Source organism: Cebidichthys violaceus, unplaced genomic scaffold (assembly GCF_023349555.1).
Source record: "Cebidichthys violaceus isolate CVI_PGR_0920_01 unplaced genomic scaffold, fCebVio1.0.p SCAF_574, whole genome shotgun sequence".
In the NCBI taxonomy this organism is placed as follows: Eukaryota; Metazoa; Chordata; class Actinopteri; order Perciformes; family Stichaeidae; genus Cebidichthys; species Cebidichthys violaceus.
The window spans coordinates 1783-26187 of NW_027176788.1; the positions used below are offsets into that span (position 1 = coordinate 1783).

Genomic DNA, 24405 nt, shown 5'->3' on the forward strand with positions numbered 1-24405 from the left:
CTGGCCTAAATATCCTAGACAGTAGGAGTCATGTGGCTGGAGTTCCCTCCTGTCATTGGCCCCTGGGTGCTCTCAGTTTGGGCCGGTCTCGCCCTGAGGAATGAGGTCAGTGTGACTCCTTGTCCCTGGCGGTCTGTGACTGTGGAACTGACAGCGCTTCGCTCAGTGAGCGGTACCATGGAGAGGAAGACCACGCGTGTCGTAAGTGTCCCGCAGAAGCCCTTCGTCGTCTTCTTTTTAACGCAGTTGTCGGCTCAACAGCTCTCCACTCAAAGCAAATGTTTTAGCGGCTGACTTTGAAGTACAGCAGTCTTACGCTGATCTGCTCACTTTGTTGTCTGTGTTTTCTAAGTGTAGGAGCACACGTGGTGTTTCTGTTTGCTGCCATCTTCTAAGCCAACAGCCCACACACAGATTGAGTCATTAATCATCACTGGTTGTGAGGCAGGTCGGACTGAATCAGCGATGACCGCATACGTACAATATCAGGTTTGATGGCTTTTTGTGTGCCAGTGATGCGTCACACAGTGTTCGCTCATCGGTTTGTCTTCGTGACTCCCTACACACACCCAGAACGTGTGAGTTTAAAAGTGCATGTGTTTGCTTGTGTATTTTTGGAGGTATTCCCCCCCCCCCCCCCCCCCCCTATGAGACAAACGACAGCAGTCTGCATGCCAACCTTTCTTTCATCATGCCCTCCCCTTTCCTTGGTGTCATTCCCAGAAGTCTGTGCTTCCTCAGCGCACGTACAGAGACTCTGCCCTTTGCCTGTCGTCAGCCCCTCTGGCTGTTTGCAGGTCGCCATTTAGCAACACGCTACTTGTTAACCATTATTCACCCTGCCCCCTCCACACTGGGCCCAATGACCTACTAACCAGAGAGCTCAAACACACGGCTCTTAACGTGCCTCTGTTGTTGTGTCACATCAGGATCACCTTTACTAGACTAGTCTTCATGGAGCTGCAAGCTGTCTGCAGAGTTGCACGTGAGGCGTTACAGTCCACATGAATAGAAAGGAAAGGGTCATGATGTGGTTTATACATTTCAGCGTTACAACAAGTTTCTTTTTGTTGAAATAACCGAAACTTCACAGAGCTAACGAACGCTAATGAAAGAAACAGTTGGTTTCTTTTGTTCATACTGCCATCAACACAGCAGACTAATAGAGTGGTAGAATATTATCTGTTGAAAGTTTCAATGGACCACGTTTTAAATTTTACACATGAGATTCAGTTTACCTGTCCTTAGCCTGGGCAAACAATGTTGGTTGAGTTCGTCTTCAGTGGCGTTTGAGGTAGCTTTCTAAAGTTCAAAAAAATAAGCTTGATGATGTCAGCGGGGCTCTCTCCGAATGGACTTGAGTAATTCAATACCTGATACTGGTATGTTGTTGTTGTTGTTGCTTCAGGCGATGCTCTTGGTCATTTATAACAGTCAGCTCTATGTTGGCCTGCCAGGACCATCCACTCCAAGAGATCCCACGTCTCCTTCATCCCAAGTGCCATTAATAATAGTATGTTTAACAGCATATCTCTGGCTGGATTCGTTGCACTTCCCTTGAACATTTGCACTCTTGTACATGTGTAGTTTAAATTAATTTCCCCCGCTTCAGCTCTGTGATTTATTGTGTCGATGATGTTGTCTCTTTTGTTGCATCCATGACCTCTGCCTTCAAAACCGATTTCCCCTAGTGGGAGAATAAATATAACCTTGCACCTTGAACCTCTCATGTCTCTAGTGAGACCCACAACTGGAAGTGCAATCCTACCTCACCTTAGGACCCCTCTGATGCAGAGTAGACGTGGGCGCTAAGAATAAAAGCTTCACGCTAATCTCTGTGTTAATGTAAATGTGCTTGCAGTGGCCGAGTGTAAGCAGAGATATAAAAGGAAGTGGAAGGTGTACGTTGAAATCTCTACCAGCTGATAGATTTCTGTTTTGTCTCGTATATCACATCATATCACCTGACACTAATTCAGTTTTGCTCTGCATTTGTGAAGACATAGTACCCTTCAGTGTGCCAGGAGGTAGTTCAAGGTCAGATGTCTCTCGAATGAAGAGGTTATCTAGTTCATGGAGAGACGCATCTTATTTACATAGGAAACAGCCTTTTCTCTGCTGCCGGGCTGTCTGCTGTGTTTATCTGCTGCATTTGATTTAAAGACGGGGTCAAGGGCTTTGAAACAAGTCACATGTCGCCCTAAAGAACTCTCAATGTTTAAACAAGCCCAAAATATTTGCTTGTGTCTGTTTGCAGCACGTATGAGCATGAGAGAGTCAACACCCGTTGCATGTCGGTGTCAACCAGGCCCGATAAGAAATTTTGAATTTCAACTGCCGTCTATTATCGTGAACTGATCACGTTTACGCGGGCAAATTTAACACATGAATTGCAAATGTGAGCAGATGCTTCCGTTGCCCCGTCACCATTACACAGGAGTCTCAAGATTGTTTTGTTTTTTTCTCAGGGGGGTTGATTCCAGTTTGATATCTTCACCCACTGAGGATGCAGGGCGACAGAGAGCGGGCCTGCTCGGGCACGCCAGTGTGTGAAGAGAGCCGTAACGTGAGATGTAGCCCTGCAGTGTCCCTGCATTCGTGGAATGTGTGTGTGTGTGTGTGTGTGTGTGTGTGTGTGTGTGTGTGTGTGTGTGTGTGTGTGTGAGACGGAGCATATGATTTTGGTATGAGAGAAAGGAGCTAGAGCTGCAGTAACTTTACACCCCTCGCCCTCTCCAGCTGTCACTATAAAAAGACATTTCCAGCTGATGAATCAAAGTTGCGGAATTAGAGCTCACGTTGTGTGTGTGTGTGTGTGAGGTTAATAAACATCCAGCGGGCCTCGATAGAAGTCTCGTCGTTACGTGGGTAAGAGAAGCATGTGTGTGCATCGTGGATCACAGAGTGTTTGGCCAAATGAGACGGCACCACGCACTCACACTAATACTCTTAATCCGCCGGCCTCCTCCGTGTCTCCGAGCGAAGGTGTGTGTGTTCTCATGGAGGTGCTTTACCACTAACAGAGGGCCGGCTGGGATGCTCTCAGGGTATTATGTCCCAAAATGTTTCCCCTCGACACGGAGATCGTGATGCTTTTCAATGGATGCGATGGCGGACTGACAAAAGAGGGATGAGAAGAAGGAATGAGACAGAAGGTAGTAGAAGAAGTATGAAGACAGAATGGAGGTGAAGCAAAAAAAAAAACAGAGGGAGGAGAAAGTGGATCGACCTAGGTAGAGCAGAAAGGATGTATGAAGATGATGAATGTGTGATTATCTGCTCCGATCCTCGGAAGGAGGTGGGAAAAGGAAGGGAGGAGAGAGTGCGACTGATGGCGTTAAGAGAAAGGTGGAGATGGCGTTGGAATTTGTTGACCCAGCTGAAATATTTATGGTCCACTCCCATCGACTCCCGCTGTGTGCTTTTTGACTTCAGAGCCGCCGATTGCTGTTTCCTTCTAGCGAGGGAGTCCGCTGCTGCCTCCTGCCTGTGTGTGTGTGTGTGTGTGTGTGTGTGTGTGTGTGTTTGTCTTTAGACTGTGGCTGCGAGTGCCTGGACCTGTGTGTCGGTTTGTATACATGTATTTTTGTGTGTGTGTGTGTGTGTGTGTGTGTGTGTGTGTGTGTGTGTGTGTGTGTGTGGGTCTGGTGCACCCCGCCCTGCTGACTCCTTTAAATAAGCACCGCTGAGTGTCTGTTTGGACTGTCAGGAGCGAGGGCAGCTCAGCCACGCTGTGCAGGAAGTGAAATCAACTTCTCGTGGGAATGGCCACAGGTGCATTTACTCATTTATTATTTTGTATTGATTGGACACCGGCCCTTTTACATGCAAACACACAGGAATACTCTGGAGGTATTCCAGTAGTTAAAGCTTCTGCTGAACCACTGTTTTGGAGGCCCTAATGACAGGATATCCTTGGCCCCGCCTCCTTCATAATCATAATCTTTTTCTTCCATTCGCCACACCGTATGTTATCCCACTTCCCTTCCCCTGACTTTCTCACTTACTAGAATACATTGTTTAGTATCTCAGGAGAATCTATTGGACAGGAAATGTTATCTGGAATAACTTGGAGGAAGTCACTGTTTTGTTTGGATGCTGGGATGTAGTAGTAAGGTAAATTCACCTAAACTCAGTCAATTAATGGTGTTTATCTGCGTTTTTGTCTTCTACTTTTTTATGTTTCCTGGCTTTGTTATATTGCACAAAAGTTGTTGTTTGAGTTCTCTCTGCTTCTAGCCATGATTGTGTTGTTTCATTAGAGGTGCAGGGCTTATATACTGCAGTGAAGATCAGGGACATAGAGAGGAAAATGTGACGGGAGCAAAAAAAAACGACCCGAAACGGCTTGGGGTTCAGAGGGTTAAATGATATGAAACACACACTTCATAACGTAAATGGGATGGCAATTTGACATTTTCTCATGTGTGAACAAACCCCACCACTAAGTGACATTTCTGTACAATATATGGCTGCAACCTTTCTAGGTCAGTCCACCTATTGATTAACAGACAAATCACTGCAGCTCCAGTAATAAGTCCAGTCATGTACATAGAACTCAAACTATGGACTCACTTCAGGCTGGTTTACATCTGCTGCCCGGTTTTCACCAGGAAAAGTCTCCTTGTGAGCAGGAAGGATGCATTTCAGATTTATTTTTTTCAAGCAGCAGCTGCAGAAACGACAGCAGGTTGTTTGGAATAAGCAGGAAAAAGGCCGTCGTTCTCTCGAGAAGCAATAGCAACCGTGGCTGTGAGGTCACCCATCTCTGATTTGTGTCTTCTGTGCATCGATTGTGTTCTCCATGGTGATCGCTGGTGTCTTCCTGTACCACAGCCATCCACTCCCGCTGCCATATTAGGGGGTGGAAATGACACTTCAAAAAGAGTGACAGGGTAATGAGAAGGTGTCGGGAAGATCATGTGACTACGAGGAACAAGCTCTTGCTTCCTGCTCTCCCGACTCTCTTCCTGCTTCTCCACAGAGGGGGCGGGGTCTTCCTCGGCAGTAGGAGGAGGGAAGCATATGAGCAGGAGGAGCAGAGAGACGCTCAGGTTAGTGTTGGTTTGGCTCGCGGACGCACAGGAACACACACCGCGCTCTCACCAGACCCAGCGCTCTCACCCGCTTTCTGTCAGTGTCATCCTCGACCCCTCGTGCTTTTTGAAGAATCTGTTTTCTGCTCTTCCTGGGTTTAAGATCTCCCCGTGTGACTCGTACACTTCATGTAAGTAAACTTTACCTCCTGTCCTGTTTGAGCAGATCAGAGTGCCTGCAGTGTGTTGACATGGGGATGGGGTTGTGTCTGTGTGCTTAAAGGAGGGGGGGGGGGGGGGGGGGGGTTTAGGTATCGACAGTAAACTTTACACTTGAGAGTGGTGGTGTGACTTAAAGATGTAGATGTCACTGCGTCTTTAATGAGTTTATGGCATGTTGGTGTGAATGCATTCAATCAATCATTGCGAATAGTATCTTAAGCATAGGATATGTTGTTTGTATCAGCAATAGCAAGAGGACCTGCACATGTCTTTGTTGTGGTAGTTTGGAAAACCATACAGAGCAATACAAATGCTCTGATACAGGCAGCTATTGTGTCTTGTTGTGTCCCAGGCTGTGTTAACTTGTACTGGAGATGGAATGTCCCAAATCTAAAAATTCTGGTTTCGATTCTAACGTTTGGCAGCTCAGCTGTAACGGTGTGAGAAACGGCGCGGCGGGCTGAGTGGATGTGTCGTACCTCCAACAAGTTTCACGTGGATGCTTTTTTTTCAGCGTTCCAAATAGGGCTGGGTGATGTTACTATTATAACCATATCGTTAAATCATAACAAGGCATGAGTGTTGCCTTTTCCTGGTTTTAAAGGCTGCGTTACAGAACAGTGATGTGATTTTCTGTTCTTGCCGTTGTATTATTAGACTTTACCCACTCAGTCATTATATCCACAGTACTGACGGTTGCTGCTTTTTTGTGAAAGCACAAGATTTGTTTAAAAAGAATGTCTCCACATCGCCCAGCCCGACGTTTCACAGTGTTATCTTTGCAGCACACTGAGCTGATGAGGGTCAGAGCAGCTTGATGAGCTCGTCCGTCTCTCTTTTCTTTCTAAGATGCTCAGACGTGCTTCTCTTCTTTTAAACTTGTGTGTGTGTGTGTATGTGTGTGTGTGTGTGTGTGTGTGTGTGTGTGTGTGTGTGTGTGTGTGTGTGTGTGTGTGTGTGTGTGTGTGTGTGTGTGTGTGTGTGGGGGAGGGCATACTACAGCAGGCTGTTGTCTATAGCAGACAGAAACTCACTGTACCACGACCGCTCTTTAGACTTTCCACACCTCTCTCTCTCTGTCGGTGGAGAGGTAATCTGGGATTATAAAGGGTTAAATGTTGGAGAAAGAGTACAGTTTGTCCAGTGTGTTTGTACATGTGTGTGCACGCGAGTGAAACACTCCCTGTATTCAAGCCAACAGTGAGGCCTAGCCATTGAGGCGACTCCACGGTGACCACTGTTCCTCCCACACCAGTGTGTGTGTGTGTGTGTGTGTGTGTGTGTGTGTGTGTGTGTGTGTGTGTGTGGTGGCTCTGTAGCTGACTGTGGACATCAGTATGTGATTGCGTCCAGGCCTGCGTCTCTGGAATGCGTTCATCACCACCATTGCAGCATGGAGCTGTGTGTGTGTGTGTGTATGTGTGTGTGTGTGTGTGTGTGCGCGCACGTGACTGTACAGGTATGCAGTTGTTCTGTATCTTTTTGTATGCAGCTGGCATGTCATTTCATTAGTGTGCATTTTTGTCTCCAGGTATGTGTGTGTTACCTGACAGTTTTGCTCCAGCCTCAAGCCAGTGATACACACACACACACACACACACACACACACACACACACACACACACACACACACACACACACACACACACACACACACACACACACACACACACACACACACTTGAAATTACACATCTCCCAAAAGAGGATCAGTTTGAGGGGTATCATTGCAGTTTCCATAATCAGCAGAATTTTTGTTCTTCGCTGTATCCGAGTTATTTAGCTCTCCAGAGGCTCAGCAATGCCAGAATCCCTACGGACATTGTAAATCTCAAGAGTCGTAATCCTGCATGCGCGTTACCCAGTACAGGGAGAAAGATAACCACCCAACATCTTATCATTAGATGTATCTGAATCAGAAGTGACCTAAGGAGACCTAAGGAGTTCTGTCACAGAGTTGCCATCTTCAAAATGTTAATTCTGAAGAGACAACTGAATACCGAATAACTTAATCGACTGGGTTGTGCCAACTTTTGTTGTTTTTTTTTGTAGTATGTTATGTTGTTTTTGTTCATGTTGCAACACATAACACGTTTTTGTTTCCATTTAATGTGGGCAAATGGCAGATTTTATAATATGTTTGCGTTAGCTGTCGAGTTAAGTTTTCCCGAGGGAAGACTTAGCCACCTGCTCTCCACTGATTACCTACTCAGTCAAAACTCTCTTCCTCTCTCTCTCTCACACACACACACACACACACACACACACACACACACACACACACACACACACACACACACACACACACACACACACACACACACAGAGAGATGAGGATGTTGACAATTGTGGACGCGCAGCTTCAAATATACACACACAAGACAGGATTTCATTGGAATCCTCCTCACCCCACCCCTGGGTGTAATTGTGCATGGATGTGTGTGTTTCCTGAGGCCACAGGCACAGACAGTGATGGGCAGAGGTGGAGGAGGGGGGGGTTAAGGGGACACCAGAGGATGTGGGGTGGGGGAGGGCCATGCAAAGATGAACCCAGATGCTATAATAACTGCCTGCTTATGGTCCAGTGGTTGTCTAGACCCTGGTGCGTATGATGGTTGCATAACCCCCTGTTGTCCACTTCAGTCATGCATGTCTCTACCCAGCCAAGTGCTGTTTTCAGCAGGAAGTGAGCTGCCGGTCGCACGGCTCAGCGTGGTGAGTTGAGGGCAGTACGGGCTGCGTCCCGTGAGGACCGACGCTCCCCTCTCTGTCTTCATTAGCTGTCTTAGAGCTCCCTAAATGAGCCTGGACTGATAACCTTTTGAACTCTTCTTTTTAAGCTTTTTATTGACTTACCAACTGAAGCTGGGGTGTCCCAGTGGGGTGATAAGCCGGAGCTTGGTAAGGTGGTGATGTCAGAGGGTCCAAAACTGTAAAAAACTTTAAATATCTCCAAAACTACATTCATGGTACCCAGAGGATGAATCCTAACGACTTTGGCGATCTCCTAACTTTTACTCTAGCGCCTTCAGGTCCAACTTTTTTTGTTTTGTTTATACCCTCAGCTGAACTTTGCGATTAGTGCTAATTACCAAATGTTAGCATGCATATATTAGCATTTAGCTGCAAGCATGACTGTAGAGTTGTTGGAACTATTTCAAAGCAGCCAAACTGTCCTTGAGCAAACCCTGAATCCCGGCAATAGATATGCTCTTCTGTAACTGACACCAACATGCGACCTCTCTCTCTCTCTGCATATACTGTATATATCTGCATCTATTGATTCTATATAAATATATTTTGTTAGTATATGAACATGATACACTCTGGGAAAAGCTAGTCAGAGGACCTTGAGTTGTCGTCTTGTAAAACGATCTTTTCTGTTGTTTGCTGTCATCTTTACTGTTACAAAGACCCATGTGTGTGTTCACAGTTGCTATCATGTCCATGGAGCTCCGCCTTTTTAAAAAGAGTTTGATTGAGCAGGTAAAAGCAATAACACCCTATTTGGAGTTGAGAGGTTTTAGTGAAGTCTGTACTTGTTTGCTTGTTGTTTTTTGGTAGCGCTTTGTTTTTTTGTTAGGCGGCGGTTCATTCGGACAGTTGGTGTAACGGCATCCATCAGTGTGTGATTCATCTGCAGCATTGTGTGGCAAAGAGGCAAGTTTAAAAAGCCCAGAAATAGACGGGCTACGGTCCGGTCACTCACAGTCAGAAGCAAACACTCCAGCTGAATGCGTTTGTTTGTCTTTCTGTCTTCCCTGTTGTGAAATGCGTCACTGCTTCCTGGCGGCCGATGAACCTGAGAAATCACTTCTCTCTCTCTCTCTCTCTCTCTCTCTCTCTCTCTCTCTCTCTCTCTCTCTCTCTTTCTCTTTCTCTTTCTCTGTCTCTCTCTGTCTGTCTGTCTCTGTCTCTCTCTCCCCCCCCCCTCTCTCTCTCTCTCTCTCTCTCTCTCTCTCTCTCTCTCTCTCTCTCTCTCTTTCTCTTTCTCTTTCTCTGTCTCTCTCTGTCTGTCTGTCTCTGTCTCTCCCCCCACCTCTCTCTCTCTCTCTCTCTCTCTCTCTCTCTCTCTCTCTCTCTCTCTCTCTCTCTCTCTTTCTCTTTCTCTTTCTCTTTCTCTGTCTCTCTCTGTCTGTCTGTCTCTGTCTCTCCCCCCCCCCCCCACTCTCTCTCTCTCTCTCTCTCTCTCTCTCTCTCTCTCTTCTTTCCTCTCTCTCTATCTCTCTCTCTCTCTTGGGCTTGGGGAAAGTTGAAAGTTGTTGTTTACTGTAGCTCGACCAGACCTCTGAGACAGAAGTCGTTTAAATCACCTTTATCTGGTTATCTACACCTCCGTCATTCTTTTAGTTCACGTGATTACAGATGTGTTCCTCAGTGTCAGGAGGGGATTTCTGGTGACATCTCTTCAGGTTGGCTCTCTGTTGTTTTCTATACAATCTGGGGTCAATGTCCGCCCGCTGGGACCAGGGCCACTGCGATGCGACCGAGCCAGCTGGCGTCACAGACCACACGCGTGAATGTCGCCCCGTCCCCCGATGTTTGGACCCTCGGTGTGCTGCTGCATCTCGTTTCTTTATTTGTCACAATTCAGGACATTTTCTAGGATGCAAAAGTTCCATCAGATCTGGCCTCTCTTTCTTCTCGTGTCTCCTACTAAAACTCATGTCCTCACGTGGTGCCGTTTGCTGTTCATTCAGTCACTCGGTAACCTGGTGCGAGAAATTATTGGCCAGGCAAATTGCTCATGGGCTCACCCTGTAATTGGTCTTAAGCAGGCCGGTTGCTAGATGACCAGCTGTGGTGGAAACCGTAGTCATCCCTTCCTTTCAGCTGGAGCTTCCTCTGCCACCCTTTGCGGCATCTCTGGTCACAGAGATCCAGAGACGATACCGCAGCACACTTTTATCTCCCTGTTCTTGTTCTGGTCTTTCTAAGGTATGACTCACTCGCTCACACACTATGCAACACAACCTCTCTCTCCCACACACACACACACACAGCGGACATCATTAGAAAAAACGTATCGTTACCCGCTAATATTTCCCGGTTGGAAAGCCAAATGTAAAAGGCAGTCAAATTCAAAACATTGCAGTGGTTAACATGTGATAAATGAACCGAGCAAGTTTCCATCGTGGAACAGAAATGTCACTCCTCGGCCTCTCGCTGTGGTCGTCGCGTTTTTGGAGACATCGGCTGTTTGTGAAACTGGGGAACAGAACATGAATGGAAAGTTCGTAAAAGGATGGAAGTCATTCCTAACTGACACACACACACATACACACACACACACACACACACACACACACACACACACACACACACACACACACACACACACACACACACACACACACACACACACACACACACACAGTGACATAACATCTCGTGACTCATTTTGGTCAATTCACACCTTGTTTTCTGGCAGCCAGAGGCCTTTTAGCTGTCCGACCCTGTAGTGAGTTAACCAACGACTGTAGCTGCTGTTTTTATTCCAGGCTGACGATATTTGCATGTCTTCTCAATGCCGATAAAGAAAGTTAAATGTGTTTAAATGCATTAACATACTCCCAAAGCTGATCTCCATGCAGGCTACAGTAATGTAGCAGCTTTTATTTGGCCTGTTTCAGTTCTTTGCTGCAGATTTTTGGAGCCTTGAATCAATAATGATTGTTGTTGAGTTGTTCACACTCTTTCTCTCTTCACTCCTCCATCTCAAACAGTGTCCACTTAACTGTTGTAACAAACAGAGTAAATAATGAGTGGATCATGGGATTAAAGTGATCAGCTGAATGGGTTTACGTGGGTGTGACGTGTGACGTGTGTGTGTGTGTGTGTTTGCACGCACACAGCTCTTGCATGGCTGTTAAAACCTTGTGTTTTTATCAAGTTTGAGCTGGAGAGATATCCCATGATTCCTCTCTGTTTACATGATTTGTCCACTGTAGTCATGTTTAAATGTCGGACTCAGGAATGGAGCCTTTAAATGACATTGTCATGTTGTGGAAAAGGCAGCTAGGAGGCCAGGTTGGTGTGTGTGTGTGTACACTTCTTAGACCATTACACAATGAAGTGGGACCTCTGTCGGAGTATTTGTTTTCGAGGAAAATGGTCTTTTTTTGTGGACATGAAAAGGCTCTAAATCTGGACTAAAAGGGTGTTTTTTGTTCAGTAGAGGGAGGCCTGTGGAGGGGTAATGACAAGGCCACAGCATACTAAACGTCAGACGTTTGTCTTTCTGGTAAAGTCTTTCTCTAGGGTACGTTTCTATGAACGGTCACATGTACGACTGACGGAGAGAAGTAGAAAATGGTCTTTTTGAGACCACTGCTTTTACAATATGTATGTGAAAAAGGTTGTAGAAACCCTTTTGTGTCTCTAGAGAGGTCTGTGTAACGCCTGATAAGTTGCCTGAAGTGATGTCACTCGAGTCAGCGTTGGTTGGGGCAAAACACTGTGAGTTTGAAAAGGAAAAATGAAAAAGTTAAATAAATAAGGTACAAAGTCAGCTCTGCTTGAGGCTAGCAGCTCAAGGCTGCATTTTTCAAAACCATTCATCAACCCGAGTCCAACAGTGTGCAAATCAATCGAGTAATCTATTAACCAATTTAAGCTCAAGAATGTAAAGACAGGTGTGTGTGTGTGTGTGTGTGTGTGTGTGTCACTCTGAGGATCATGGAGACTGTGATGATGTCATCTTCGTCTTCTGCACCTCTCTTGGGTTTCTGTCTTCCTGTAACTGAAACCAACTGAACAATCCCTCCTTTCTTTGCCCAGCAGACATTACATTTTATTCTCACTCGGATCACTTTCTTCATTGTGCCGGTATCGGTATTTCCAGTATTGTATTTTTTTTTTGCTCGATCTTCTGAATGTCCTCCCCAATGGTTTGCCTAAAGGCTTTTGGTCGCTGAATGTTTGCGAATCATTATTTTCTGTGATGCAAATGTGTTTGTAATTTAAGCGAGACTATTTTAAACCTCTCTTTGGTTTGTCACACAGTCGAGATGAAAGCGACGTGTGTGTGACTGTTTGTGCATATCTGTGGGTTTTAAAGCTCCTGCAGTTCCTGAAAGCAAGTGTGTGTGTGTGTGTGTGTGTGTGTGTGTGTGTGTGTGTGTGTGTGTGTGTGTGTGTGTGTGTGTCCGTCCAAGTCTAAGCTGTCATGATCGCTTTTGCTCTTTCTCTCTGCTGCTGGTCTGCTGTTCAGAGATGAGAGCGAGGGAGGGGGAGGGGGAGGAGGGGGATGTGGGGGAAACAGGGTCACATGTTGAAGGAAGACGGCTAAAAAAAGACTAATTAAAAATGTGCGAATAGATATGTTGGAGGTGGAGGTGAAGAGGAGGAGGCGAAGGAGGACCCACAAACTGGGTGTGATGTAATCCTGGAGTGAAACATTGTAAACGATAAGAAGCAGTCTGGGGGATGGGGGGGGGGGGGGGGGTTGTTTTTTTGGGAAGTTTGAGCTCGGAGAAAAAGAAGAAAATATTAGCAGTGTTTTGAATTCCTAAAACCCAGAAATACAGGAGAAGTAATTAGGTGCCAACCGACAGTGGGAAAACTTTCACTGCCTGTCTTTGTCTTGTCTCTCAACTTGTCTTTGTCTTGTCTCTAAACTGGTGTTGTGTTTATTAGGGCCGTCTTAAGACAGAGGGCCGTAGCACTACAAGCACCAGGACATGGTTAGAAAAACAAAGCGGACCACGATGACACTTGGAACAAGTCTATTGTTTACTCTCCGTCTGTCGTCCACACTTTGTCTCCTCTTCTGCGCTGATGAAGACAAAGAGCTTAACAAGAGGAACAGTTGTGCGGGCTTTCAGTGTTTTCCACAGTGTTTTCGTAGCACCCCGCTGAGCTCGATGCAAGTCGATGCAAAACATTGCAGCTGTTTTTGCCCGTTGTCCTCCTCTCTCTCTCTTTTTTTTCCCCCTCTCCCCCCTTTCTCCCTTTCAAAGAATTTTCATTTGAATGAAAACCGTGCCCCGGTGTTTTGTTGTGCTCTGAGGGGGGGGATGGGTCCAATTGGTCAGAAGCCCTTTCGAGGGGGACCAATGCGAGCGCACCTCCCGCCCCCCCAGCCCCGCCCCCCGTGCCCCGCTGAGGCTCCCGGCTTGACGTGTGATTGGCCGGCTGGGAGGAGCCAGCCTCGGTATTAAAGCCTGTCCCGTCTGCTCCACTTCAGTGTTGAAAAGAGTCCCCCGTCTGTCAGCCGGAGAAGTGTTTGTGTGTGTGTGTGAGAGAGAGTGTGTGTGTGTGTGTGTATATATCAGTGCGTGTGGATGCTTTTGTTAATGAGACGCGGGCGGAAAACAGACAGCTCTGCTATTATCTGACTTGGACTTTTATCTCTTTTTAACCCTCTCCAGGACTGTGGGTCTCTCCAGCTGAGCTGCCGGACAGCTTTTTTTTGTGTTGTCTCACAGCTGGACGGGCTTGACGGACGAGTAGGACAGAGATCGTGAAGGGGATCTCAAAGGCTGTCGCGTTGCCGGCCGATCTACTGGACCTTCATTTCGGATTAAAAACAGCTCCTGATCGACTGCACTGTAGCTGACCGGTGACTCCGATCTGCAGCCAAAAAACCCCCCCTTCTGGGTCTCCGCCGAGCTTAATAGAGGTGGTCTGGCCGGGCCTGATGTGGAATCTGACCCCGACTGACCCCGTCCCACAAGTAGCCTTTCACTGAGCGTGGACTCAGTGGGGAAGGAAGGATAAAAGAGCAAGAGGGGGAGACAGGGAAGAAACGGAGAGAAGTGAGAGCAGCAGCACAGCGACCGGTAAGGAAGTTAAAGGGGGCTCTGGGTGGGAGGCAGGGAGGAGGAGGGGGAGGAGGAGAGTGGGAAGAAAAGAGAGGGTACAAAAGAGCTATTTTCTTAAGCTTAGAGAGGACATGTGAGCGCTCTAAAAGGATGCTCGTTGACCATTAAAGCCCCACTCTCACCCACCTCTCCCTCTGTTTGTTTCTAGTCTAACTTGTATCTCCTTGTGTCCAGTGGTTGCTATGAACCACTTTTTGTTACCTTTAAAGTGTTAGATACTCTTTATTCTTTGCTTGTCTCTTCTCTCGTACATCATTCTGTTTCAAAAACCTTTTCACTGATGGACAATATTTTCCTCTCTCTCTGTCAGCTCGTCGAGCATGCCGGTGGAGACCCTGCGGCCGTCAGACGGCCGTCTGGCCGGGGTCCCCTTCACCTCCGCCATGCCCTTCAGGATACTTCACAAGGGCCCAGACTACTTCCGTCGCCAGGTCGAGCCCGGGGCCCGCAAACTGAGCGCCGTGGAGCGCCTGGAAGCCGACAAGGCCAAGTACGTGAAGAGCCAGCAGGTGGCCCTCACCCGCCAGGCCCCCATCAAAGCGCCAATCATCCGCAAGCCCCTGGTTCCCCCGGGGATGATGCTCCAGTGCCAGATAAGCACTCCCCCGGCTCGCAAAGTTCCCCGCTGCCCAGCCGACGTGGAGAACGGAGGAGGGAGGGACGGAGCGGGATGGAGACGAGGACCTGCTCTTAACTTGGATATTCTGAACAATCTTATCAATGATGTATGCGATGGACCAATGCCCTGCTCCCAGTCCTCTTCCTCCACCTCCCCCTCCTCGTCATCTCCCTCATCGGGCGCTAAGAGCATCGGCAGCAGCCTGTCGGCAGAACAAGAGAGGAGCAACCGGCTCCTCAACAACCTCAAACCGCTGAACCACGGCACCATCAACTCCTCCTCCACCTCCTCCTGCACTTCCTCTCCGCTCAACAACAACCTCCGGACCCCCGCGGCAGAACCCACCCGCCGCCCGCCCCCTGTTCCAGCACGAGTACCCCGCATTGGGGTTCCAGCGCCCTACAGCTCCCCGAACTCAGTGACAGTGCGCAGGGTGGACGTTCGGCCTCAGGCTGAGATAAGGAAGCCTCAGAGGGTCATGCTGCAGCCCCAACTCAGGCCCAGACAGACTGCCCAGGGCCAGGTCGCACACCCCCAGGGCCCGCCTCCCCCACCTCCTGCACCCTCTCAGAACCTAACCAAGCCCCAGCTCGTCGCCCCTTCCCAAACCCTGCCCTCCCCTCCGGTCTACCTGCCGCCTAGCCCCATGCTGGGCCGAGCCGGCATGATCCCGCCAGCCTCCCCCGCCTTCACCCGCATATCAAACGCCAGCTCCAAGGGGTCGGCCCGCAAGCACCCAGCCTTGCACCGGTCCAAGTCGGACCTGAGCGACCGCTACTCCCGCGCCACCGCCGACCTGGAGCGCTTCTTCAACTACTGCGGGCTGGACCCAGGGGAGGTGGAGGGCATGGGGGGAGTGGAGCGCTTCACGAGAGCCAACTCGGACATCGTGTCGGTCTCCAAGCTCCGCAGCGTCAGCACGCCCAGCTCGGAGTGCGGGGACGAGGCCGGCCGGGCAAGGGCGGACGAGGAGGACGATGATGGACCCGCCCGGGCCAGCGAACGGGTCCCGTACGGGATCTCCGTAATAGAAAGGAACGCTCGAGTCATCAAGTGGCTGTACGGCATCCGTCAGGCGCGAGACGCCAACAGTGCCGTGTCTAACGTATAGACTAACGAGGACTTGAAAGGACTTTTTGTATGCATACATACGTCTGAAGAAGGGAAAGCACATCTTCTGCTGCCTTACGTCACATTTAAGGATAATCCAGTAGTTGTTTCTTTTAATTTTCCTGTGAAGACACTTGTTTTGGAAATTACACATCAGTGATTGTTTTCCGGGCTGCAAGTCAGGACTGCTTCCCTGCAGGACTAAATGGACGATACATTTCCCCTTTTCCTTCACTTGATCTTGTGTAACAATATTGGTATACAAAAGCAATAATAGACCGGTATAAATGATGATGGTGAGGATGAAGGCAGAGGAAATTTGCGTTTGTGGTTCCTCATGTTAAGGTACTTTGTGTGTGTGTGTGTGTGTGTGTGTGTGTGTGTGTGTGTGTGTGTGTGTGTGTGTGTGTGTGTGTGTGTGTGTGTGTGTGTGTGTGTGTGTGTGTGTGTGTGTGTGTGTGTGTGTGTGTGTGTGCGTGCGTGCGTGCGTGCGTGTACCAGGGAGCTCCGCAGCACAAAGCCACTGGGACTTGGCTGCAAACTGCTGGAGGAAGAGAACCACGTTGATACTGTGAAATGTCACATTAAAAAAAAAAAGCTTCCATAAACACATTTGTATTTTCAACAAAAAAAAACAACTTTTGGCTGTAAGACTGTTATTATACAAATTTCTGTCAGCATGCGAGTGAAACATTTTGTACACGTTCATTTTAAGGTTTCAACGAAGAGCACACTTTGCTCCCACACGGATAATCACTTCACGACACAGACGTACATTCAGGTCTATTACAGTAAATACGGGAGCAGCAGCAGTTAGCAGTCTGTGTGTCTCGACTCCAACGTTGTCCAGGTGTGTGTGTGTGTGTGTGTTTTGCGTCTGAAACGTGGTCTCACATTATTGCTGCACTGGTGCAGCGGGAGAAAAATCTGTTTACGATGTATGTCTCGGCACGCATGAGGGGAGCAAGTCATATGAGTCAGGGTTGAGCTCAGAAGTGGATGGTTTTGAAGTAAGTGTAGCGTGAACAAGTTATTTAGCCTCCAGTCAGAATGGAGAGAAAATCAAAGGACGGGTAAAAGAGAAGAGAAGAGAAGAGAGGGGGAAAAAGAAGAAATCTATGGCGGTTCTGAAAGTGTCTCAGGAAGATGCACTTGCCATACTAACGAATATATGGACCAATATTTATTTGGAAAATTTTAACTTAATGTATTTTTTAATATTGGACAACTTTGTGTACAGCATTCAATCTCCGCTCTTAAGCGCAATCTGATCACATCTACCGCAACTACAGTTCATGTAGGATCCCATTCAAACAGGCGCAGATACAGGCGCCGGTCACGGTGCCAGAGTAACGCGTGACCTGAAGAAAGTGAGACCTCTTTCTATTTATTCCACTTCCTGTTTGTCGCAGCGGGAGCGAGAGAGGAGGTCCGTCTCCCCCCCCCCCTGTGCCGGTTCTCCGCCCTCTGCGTCTACTTCCTTTTTAAAGGTTTCAGCACGTTCAGTGTGAGCACCGGCCAGGCTTCTCCTCTTCGGACCTGTTCCATGAAGAGCGGAGCCCACAGAGGGCCGGAGAACACACGGTGGACCGAGAGTCCGGCACTGGATGCCCAAAGAGTCTTCAAGTGAGAGATCCAAAATGCTTTACAGTGGTGTATTCTAAACAATTAATAATAAAAAGAAATGTTAAAGTATGTACTTGTTTGCTGTTTTTTTTTCTTCTTTTTTTCTGGTCTTTCAAGTTGTCTAACCTTCCACCATATGGCTGCAAACAGCTGCTGCTCTTAATTTCTTCACTGTTTGGAGGGTTTATGAAGCGCTGCTGCTGCTGCTGCTGCCAATTGCTTGCTGTATAATCTGAAAGATGTGGTCCAGTCCAGCAGAGGCAGGTGTTTGGCCCCTCGTTCCAGCATCAATAATGGACACGCAGCACTTTCACTGATCTCCTCTGGACGGCTTTTTGTTTACTTTGAATCGTGTTCTTGTGAGAGAAGACAGAATTATTCATTATTTAGATGGAAGAAAGAAAAAAAAAATGCAGACACACGTGCAAACTCTGCTCTTGGACTTTGTAGCCTCTCATTAAGTCGCTCCCATGAAGTCGCCATCATGACTGGTCTAGAAGCCGGTTGTGTTGACCCCCACCCCCACCCCCACCAAAGCTCTCCCCCAGCACCACGCCCGGTCTCAGAGTCCTGCATCCTCGTTAACGAGAGCAACCGCTCAATTAAGCGCACTGTTGAAGGGGAAAATAAATGGGTGTGAAAGAGGTTTTTCGGCCACAAGACGGGCCAAAGTGTATGTATTCGTTGGGCTGCGAGTTTAGACACTCCCCTAAAAACAAGTGTTTACCTCGTACAGGTTTGGGAGGTGACTAAGTAGGTCACGCTGCAGGATTCTGTGCAGATACAGATGGTGAGTATTTGATGCTCTTCACTGGCGTATTCTTTATAGCGCTTTCGTCGTCTACCTCCTTAACGTTCAGGTACTTCGGGCCCCAGAAAATCGGATCCTACATTTCCCATGATTCAACTTGTTAGTATATTTTGACAGCCGCTATGAGCCTGGTAAACACCCAGTTTGTAACACGAGCTTTCCCCCCAGTGCGGACTAGCTCTTGGGATCAAATGCCACTTCTGATATTCGGTGGTTTCCCTCTCCCAGACAGCTGGTCCGTGGCCCCGCGCCTCCTTCGGGCCCGCGACCGCTCCGCAGTGGCCTCCCCGCCTGTCAACAATCACAGCGCCCCCTTCGCATCATGACATCATCGCACGTGGCCTTGGTTTACTGCTCTCACAAGGTCCTGGTTTCGAGGATGTGGGTGGCTTGAGGATTTGGTGGAGTGGAGCACGCTGTCGCAAATGATGAAGTATTTCTGCCTGTAGCCCCGCGGCCTGGGCATCATGACAGCAGCCCGCTTTGGTCACCCAGGCAACTCTGATTATAACAGCCAGCAACACTGAGGGGAGAGAGAAGCAGAGATCTAAAAAAAAAAAAAAAAAACGACAGATCACAGCAGTTTAAAAGCTGGGAAATGGAAGAGGAGGAGAGAGGAAGTTGGTGGAAGGAGGTAGAAATGGGAAGAGAGAGACATCGAGGGTGTCGGCTTCTATTAGAGAAGCAAATAAGCTCAGTGTTGGAGCAGCTGTGTGTCTCTGGGGCTCTAATGAAAAAGAACGCGAGTGGCAGGAGGTACAGGACTCTATTCATTCAAAAGTTGAAATTAAATTAGGAGGTAGTTTTCCTTCTGGAACGGTCAGAACATATTTGGCAGTAATAAAGTACTGGCAGTGGGTTTGAGCATTGCTTTTTGTTAATAATTGTAAATTTCAGTCTGGTTTTGGTCAGCAAGAACCAAAAACAATTTAGTGTAGCTTTAGTTTGCTAAAAAACTAATTTTATTTGGTAAAAAACCCAGCATAATTTTTTGTTGTTTCAATTAAAAAGGTTTTAATGAAAGTGACGATGCAGTAACGATGCGCTAATAATTTTTTCACTATATGCATTCAAACATAAACATGCGCCATTTTATTATCTTATAATGCTGGGAAATGATCAATGACCAATCGATATGTATTGTTTAAGAAACCTAGAAGTGAACTTGACTTTCCTAACAATTCAAAATCTTCATTTGTTAACTTCTAAGTGAGCCAGAGATCACAGACTGACTGTAGCTGCCAGGTTTTGTTCCAAGCTGTCACCGATTTTTCTTTTTTTGTTGTTTTGCTACAGGATGCACACAATTTCACATCGCTTCTTCAAAACCGCTCTGTGGAACTTACGTAACTAACTTAGCCAGTCTGGCACGACAACTCCCCTTGTTTTCATCCCGTCAACGGTCTCGTCGTTACATAACCGAGAGCGGACGCCTCTGACCCGCTCCCCGCCGTGATGCAAGGAGTCGAAAAGGCTAAACGCTTCAGCTTCGGCAGAGGAACACATGTCCCGAGAGGATAAGATGTCTCCCTGTGGACGGATGAGGGAAAGCGCGCCAAGAAGCATCTCTGTATCATCCTCTGTCTCTCTCTCTGTGTCTCTCTCTCTCTCTCTCTCTCTCCACAGAGGCTGACCATATGTCCATATTTACTGAGAGATCAGCTGGGCTTTAGCATTCTGGTCAGAATACACACACATAGTTTGTATTTGCTCCGTTGCGTGTCTCCCGACTTGTTTGTGTTTTTGTGTTGTTTTTTTTCTCTAAGCAGTAAGTCCTCCAAGTGTGCATGTTTAATGCTTTTTAATGGTACTTACATGCTGAGGATGATTCCAATCTTTTTGGGACGAAAACGTGTGTACGGCTCCCTAATGCATGCATGCATACTTAATCCCCGAATTTGTGGGTTGCCAGTTCCAGTGTGACGGACGTGTGTGTGACGGGGGTGGGCGGGTGCTCGGTTAGGGAGAGTATGCTGCTTGATCCCAGCAGTGCCACTAATGTATGTCAAAGCTTGGTATAGTCCTTCTGAACGGCCTCAGTGCAGGGAGTGATAAGCTGATTAAGGCGCCGGGGCAGATGGGATCTCTGTGTTTTTGACTATGTTTGTGAGTGTCAGTGTGTGCGCGTGTGTGTGTCACTGGGAGCAACTGTACGACCCGTGGGAAAACAAAACTAGGTTGTCTGTGTTAGCTTAGCGTTTTGTTGCAGAGCACTGCGTCGCTTCCCTTATCTCCTGGCATCCATCTTTCTATCTTCCTCTCTTTGTCTCTATCTGTTCCTCTGGAGCGCCGCTCGCTGCCTAAACACACAGCCAACTCTGTTTTGTTGACGCTCCTCTCTATAGAGTTGGACGCGGTGCAGCTTTCATCTCTCATCCAACCAGTCACACACGGGATCAAACGGCAAATACTCTCAGTCTTACTCCAGGCTTTTAAAATGTGACGGTGAACACGGCGACATTGATTCATGTGTACAAAAAAGAATGCAAAGGATTCAGTTGTTTCATTTTGAAAATGTCAAAACTTGTCTGCAGCATTTAAAGCCAACATAATGATGGGTTTGATTGTTATTCCGAGTATGTGGCTCAGTGAAGGAAGAGCTTATTATCCAGGAGATAATGATATCGGTTGTGTGTGCACCTCTGTGTCTGTCTCCAGTTAATCTTGCATTCTGCTGCAGAAAAGTTCGTACTGTTTTAGGTGCTCATTCATGGCTGCACCCTCAAGGAACTCTCACTTTTTCAAAACACCTTTTAATGCCTGTTTGGTTCTGCCATTGATTGTTGACCGCTAACCCCTCACACACATACTCTGAACTGGTCTCTGGCCGGTTGGGGCTGCAAGTGATCACAGTTTGCTCACTTTTACTGTCTTGAGCGGTGTGTTTGACTATCAGCTAACAGCTAAAGTAACTCTACCAGTACACACGCAGCTTAGTGCATTGCCGTCGTGTTGTTGCGGCCAGAGACATAGTGTGTGTGTGTGTGTGTGTGTCTGTGTGTGTGTGTGTGTGGGGGGGGTTGGGGGCAGTTTGCTCAGGAGACTTGAAGCTAAAATAAACACTTCAGGTGGCGGTTACGCCCATGAGACGCAGTGGAGACGTGCAGACATCTGCATAGATTACCATGAGAGAGTATCTGTTGTGGGATACTCATCTGATACACTTGAAGTTTAGATGTAAAGGGGGGGGGGGGGGGCAGTGGAGTGGTCGTCAGGGCTGTAGTGCTCCAGTCCTGTCCTGTATCCCAGGAAGAAAAGGGGAAGTTATAAAACTAAAGAAGTGTCTACACTAAGTTTAAATTTAATCAATTGATGGTTGTTTGTTTTAGGAGGTGCCGCAGCACCCCTACTTATGCGTCCGTACTTTTTGCATGAATATTAATAAACACAATAAATAAATTGAAAATGTCCCTGCTTGTGGGCATGTTGGGACAGGTCCCAATTATTTATAGATAGATTATTTCTGTCTGTCCTAACTCCCTATTCCCTATATTAACATTGGAAAGACCCCATTGCCTAGTGTGGCTGTGAACAGGACTCTTTTAGCTCTGGACTCAACTAGACCTGGTCTTGAACCAGCCGGCTCTACACCTATGCCAGCATGTTAGCGTTGTCATTGTTAGCATGATGTTAGCATGCTGATATGCTGAAGCCTCACAGAGCTGCTAGCGTGGCTGTTGGGACTTAAGTCTTTTTATTTAATTTGTAACAACAATGAATTCATTATACAGCTGGTGCTTTCAGGAAGTAGACTGAGCCGTGGAAACCCTTTGAAAATGTTAGTAATTATAGTAAATCTGTAATAAGTGGAACAAAGAAAAGTTACAATAGTGATACTATGATCATATCACAGGAAATAAAGAAGGTGTTAAACTGATTTTTGGGTAATTCCCTCTTGCTTCTAACAGCATGAAAGGATGCTGACATTGTGCAAGCTGGGATTCCTAATGTTTAGTACACTGACTGTCCACCAGCAGACGTATGATGATGATAAGTCCCCAGAAGACCAGACCGGTGTGGGAGGATGAGCAGGAAAGTGTGATTGGGCGTTGTGATTCAGAGTGTTACGCTAAGATGCGTGAGTGTGTGCTGAGTCTTAATTAATGACACGGACTGGGGAAGTTTCTCAACACTGATGTAGTTGCAGAGCTGCATTTGAACTATAACGCACATTCTCTCAAACACACACACACACACACACACACACACACACACCCTGATAGAAACCGCATTAAGACTCTTTAAGGAGGGATAAGTGCAAAGAGACATTGTCAATAATTAATTTTGCTTATAAAGTGGTGTGTGAAGGCCTAAGAGACACTCAGCAGCACGGAGGATGTGTGCAACCTCACCCAAAATGGTTACTTGCTCCTCAAGTGTTTCCTATTTCACAGATATTCTCACTGGGTTAGGAAACGTGGCAGTTAAGTAACAGAACTACATTGTTTTAGAAAAAATCCAGTATTTTTCAACCTTTGTCTTGTTCTTATAATTGTAACCGTTTGGAAAACAACACAGGGAAACACAAAGTCCGATAAAAAAGCATATATTGGAGCAAACAGCACTCATTTCAAAGTTGAACCAAATGTCAACAGTGACTCGCATATCTAACTGCAAAGCAAGGAATCTCTGTGGGTGTGTCCTTTGTGTATCTTAAGAACGGTTCATTTGATCTACTTCATTCTTAGCGGGTGATTGATGGAGACCCAAGGACGCGCAGTGTTGGTGTAAATTGGACAGGAAACACGTTTAATTTGAATAAACTTTCTTTTTTCCGCATTTTACAATTCTCTACAACGGAGATGGCGAGTACAAATTAAGCATGACCCATTATCAGAATGGCCACATTTACCAAAATTACCAAAAAATGTTTCCATGAGTCTGTAAATTCATCAACGTGAGAATGAGAAACGGGCTGAAAGAGGAGCATTCATTGTATATAATCACTTAATATGATCACTATGACCAAATTACTATTACTCTCAACAATTTGGCCAGAGCACTCATAAATGACTTGACAGTGTGTGTTACTAGTTGTCTTTTTAGTCGAAAACAAATTTTTTCTTTAACACGTTCTCTCTTGTAAGTCTTACTAATTTGTCCTGACATTTGTATGACTCAGTATTTGCGCCTGGACTCATGAGGACTTTCACACGAGGCCTCAGTCTCAGCCAAGCAATCTGGGAAGAGATCTGTTGGACTTTGACGCGACAACAGTCCCACGTGGATAAACACCAGGCCTGCATGCCCCGCAGGGCGCGGGCTATGTTTGGATCTTCCTTCGCTCTCACGTAAATTCTCTTTCTTTCTGTAGCCACTGTCTGCTCGGGAGGACAGAAGGTGGAAAAATGAGTCAAAATAACTGTGCTCTCTCAACAGGACCGCACATTCAAAGAGGGAAAAATAGCAAAATAGAAGCATGGAAAAAAATCAATTTGAATATACGTCATTGCGAAGCTTAAAAGCAGGGTGAAGGATTTTTTTTTTTTATGTTTGGAAAGGAATTCACACCGTCCATCTGCAGCCAAAACAAAATCTCTGGCCAGCAGCTCCACAGCAGTAATCAGCGGAAACATGGAGTTTACCCGGTCTATGAAGGCTGCCAAACGCACAGAAAATATGACTGGCAAGTGTGCGAGGGAGAAGGAGAAACAGAGTCGTGTTCCGGAGGCTTAATGTTTACCTAACCTCTGACTAAATGAGAAATCCCCGTCTCTGACTGACTAACATCACAACTACAATATAGGAAGTTTCCCACCCTGCTGTTATTTCCAACTTTTCAGGGCTCCTGAACTGAACTCAAATTAAGATTCTGTATTTCACTTATTACATAGATGCTGATTGTTTTAAGGCTTTATGACAAAGTGGTAATAGACAGCGATGTGTGAATCCAAGTTAGAACCCCTGATTGAGATTGTAAGTGTGGAAAGTAGAGAAGAAATGACATATTACATGTTTTCAGTTGACTGACAACAGAAGCTGACATTGCTTTGATCCATTTAAACATTTTTTATTGTGATGGGAAATAGTGAAATCGATCACAGAGACCATTACTTTTTTTTGGTATTAAAAGTGAAACTTGTTTCAGTTTCGTGCTCCATCATAGTGAACATCAAGTCTGCATATAGGTTTGCATTATTGTTCCGAGTTAAGTTG

At 46.8% G+C, this 24405-nt stretch overlaps 1 protein-coding gene across 2 annotated transcripts; it reads left to right on the forward strand.

The window, feature by feature from the left end:
• The first annotated feature begins 2507 nt into the window (after nucleotides 1–2507).
• LOC137888741 (protein FAM110A-like) lies at nucleotides 2508–17507 on the forward strand. 2 transcript variants are annotated; one of them, XM_068732212.1, is made up of 3 exons: nucleotides 2508–2566; nucleotides 13631–14041; nucleotides 14394–17507. In XM_068732212.1, the coding sequence occupies exon 3, from the start codon at nucleotides 14404–14406 to the stop codon at nucleotides 15811–15813; it is 1410 nt and encodes a 469-aa protein (XP_068588313.1). In that variant the 5' UTR covers nucleotides 2508–2566; nucleotides 13631–14041; nucleotides 14394–14403; the 3' UTR covers nucleotides 15814–17507. The 2 variants fall into 2 exon arrangements, with proteins under 2 accessions (XP_068588313.1, XP_068588312.1); XM_068732211.1 differs by lacking the exon at nucleotides 2508–2566 and adding an exon at nucleotides 5064–5227.
• Nucleotides 17508–24405: the final 6898 nt, after the last annotated feature.

What these genes read in the sequence shown, in the direction of transcription:
- LOC137888741 (XM_068732212.1), top strand. Translation starts at nt 14,404, where the DNA reads ATGCCGGTGGAGACCCTGCGGCCGTCAGACGGCCGTCTGGCCGGGGTC.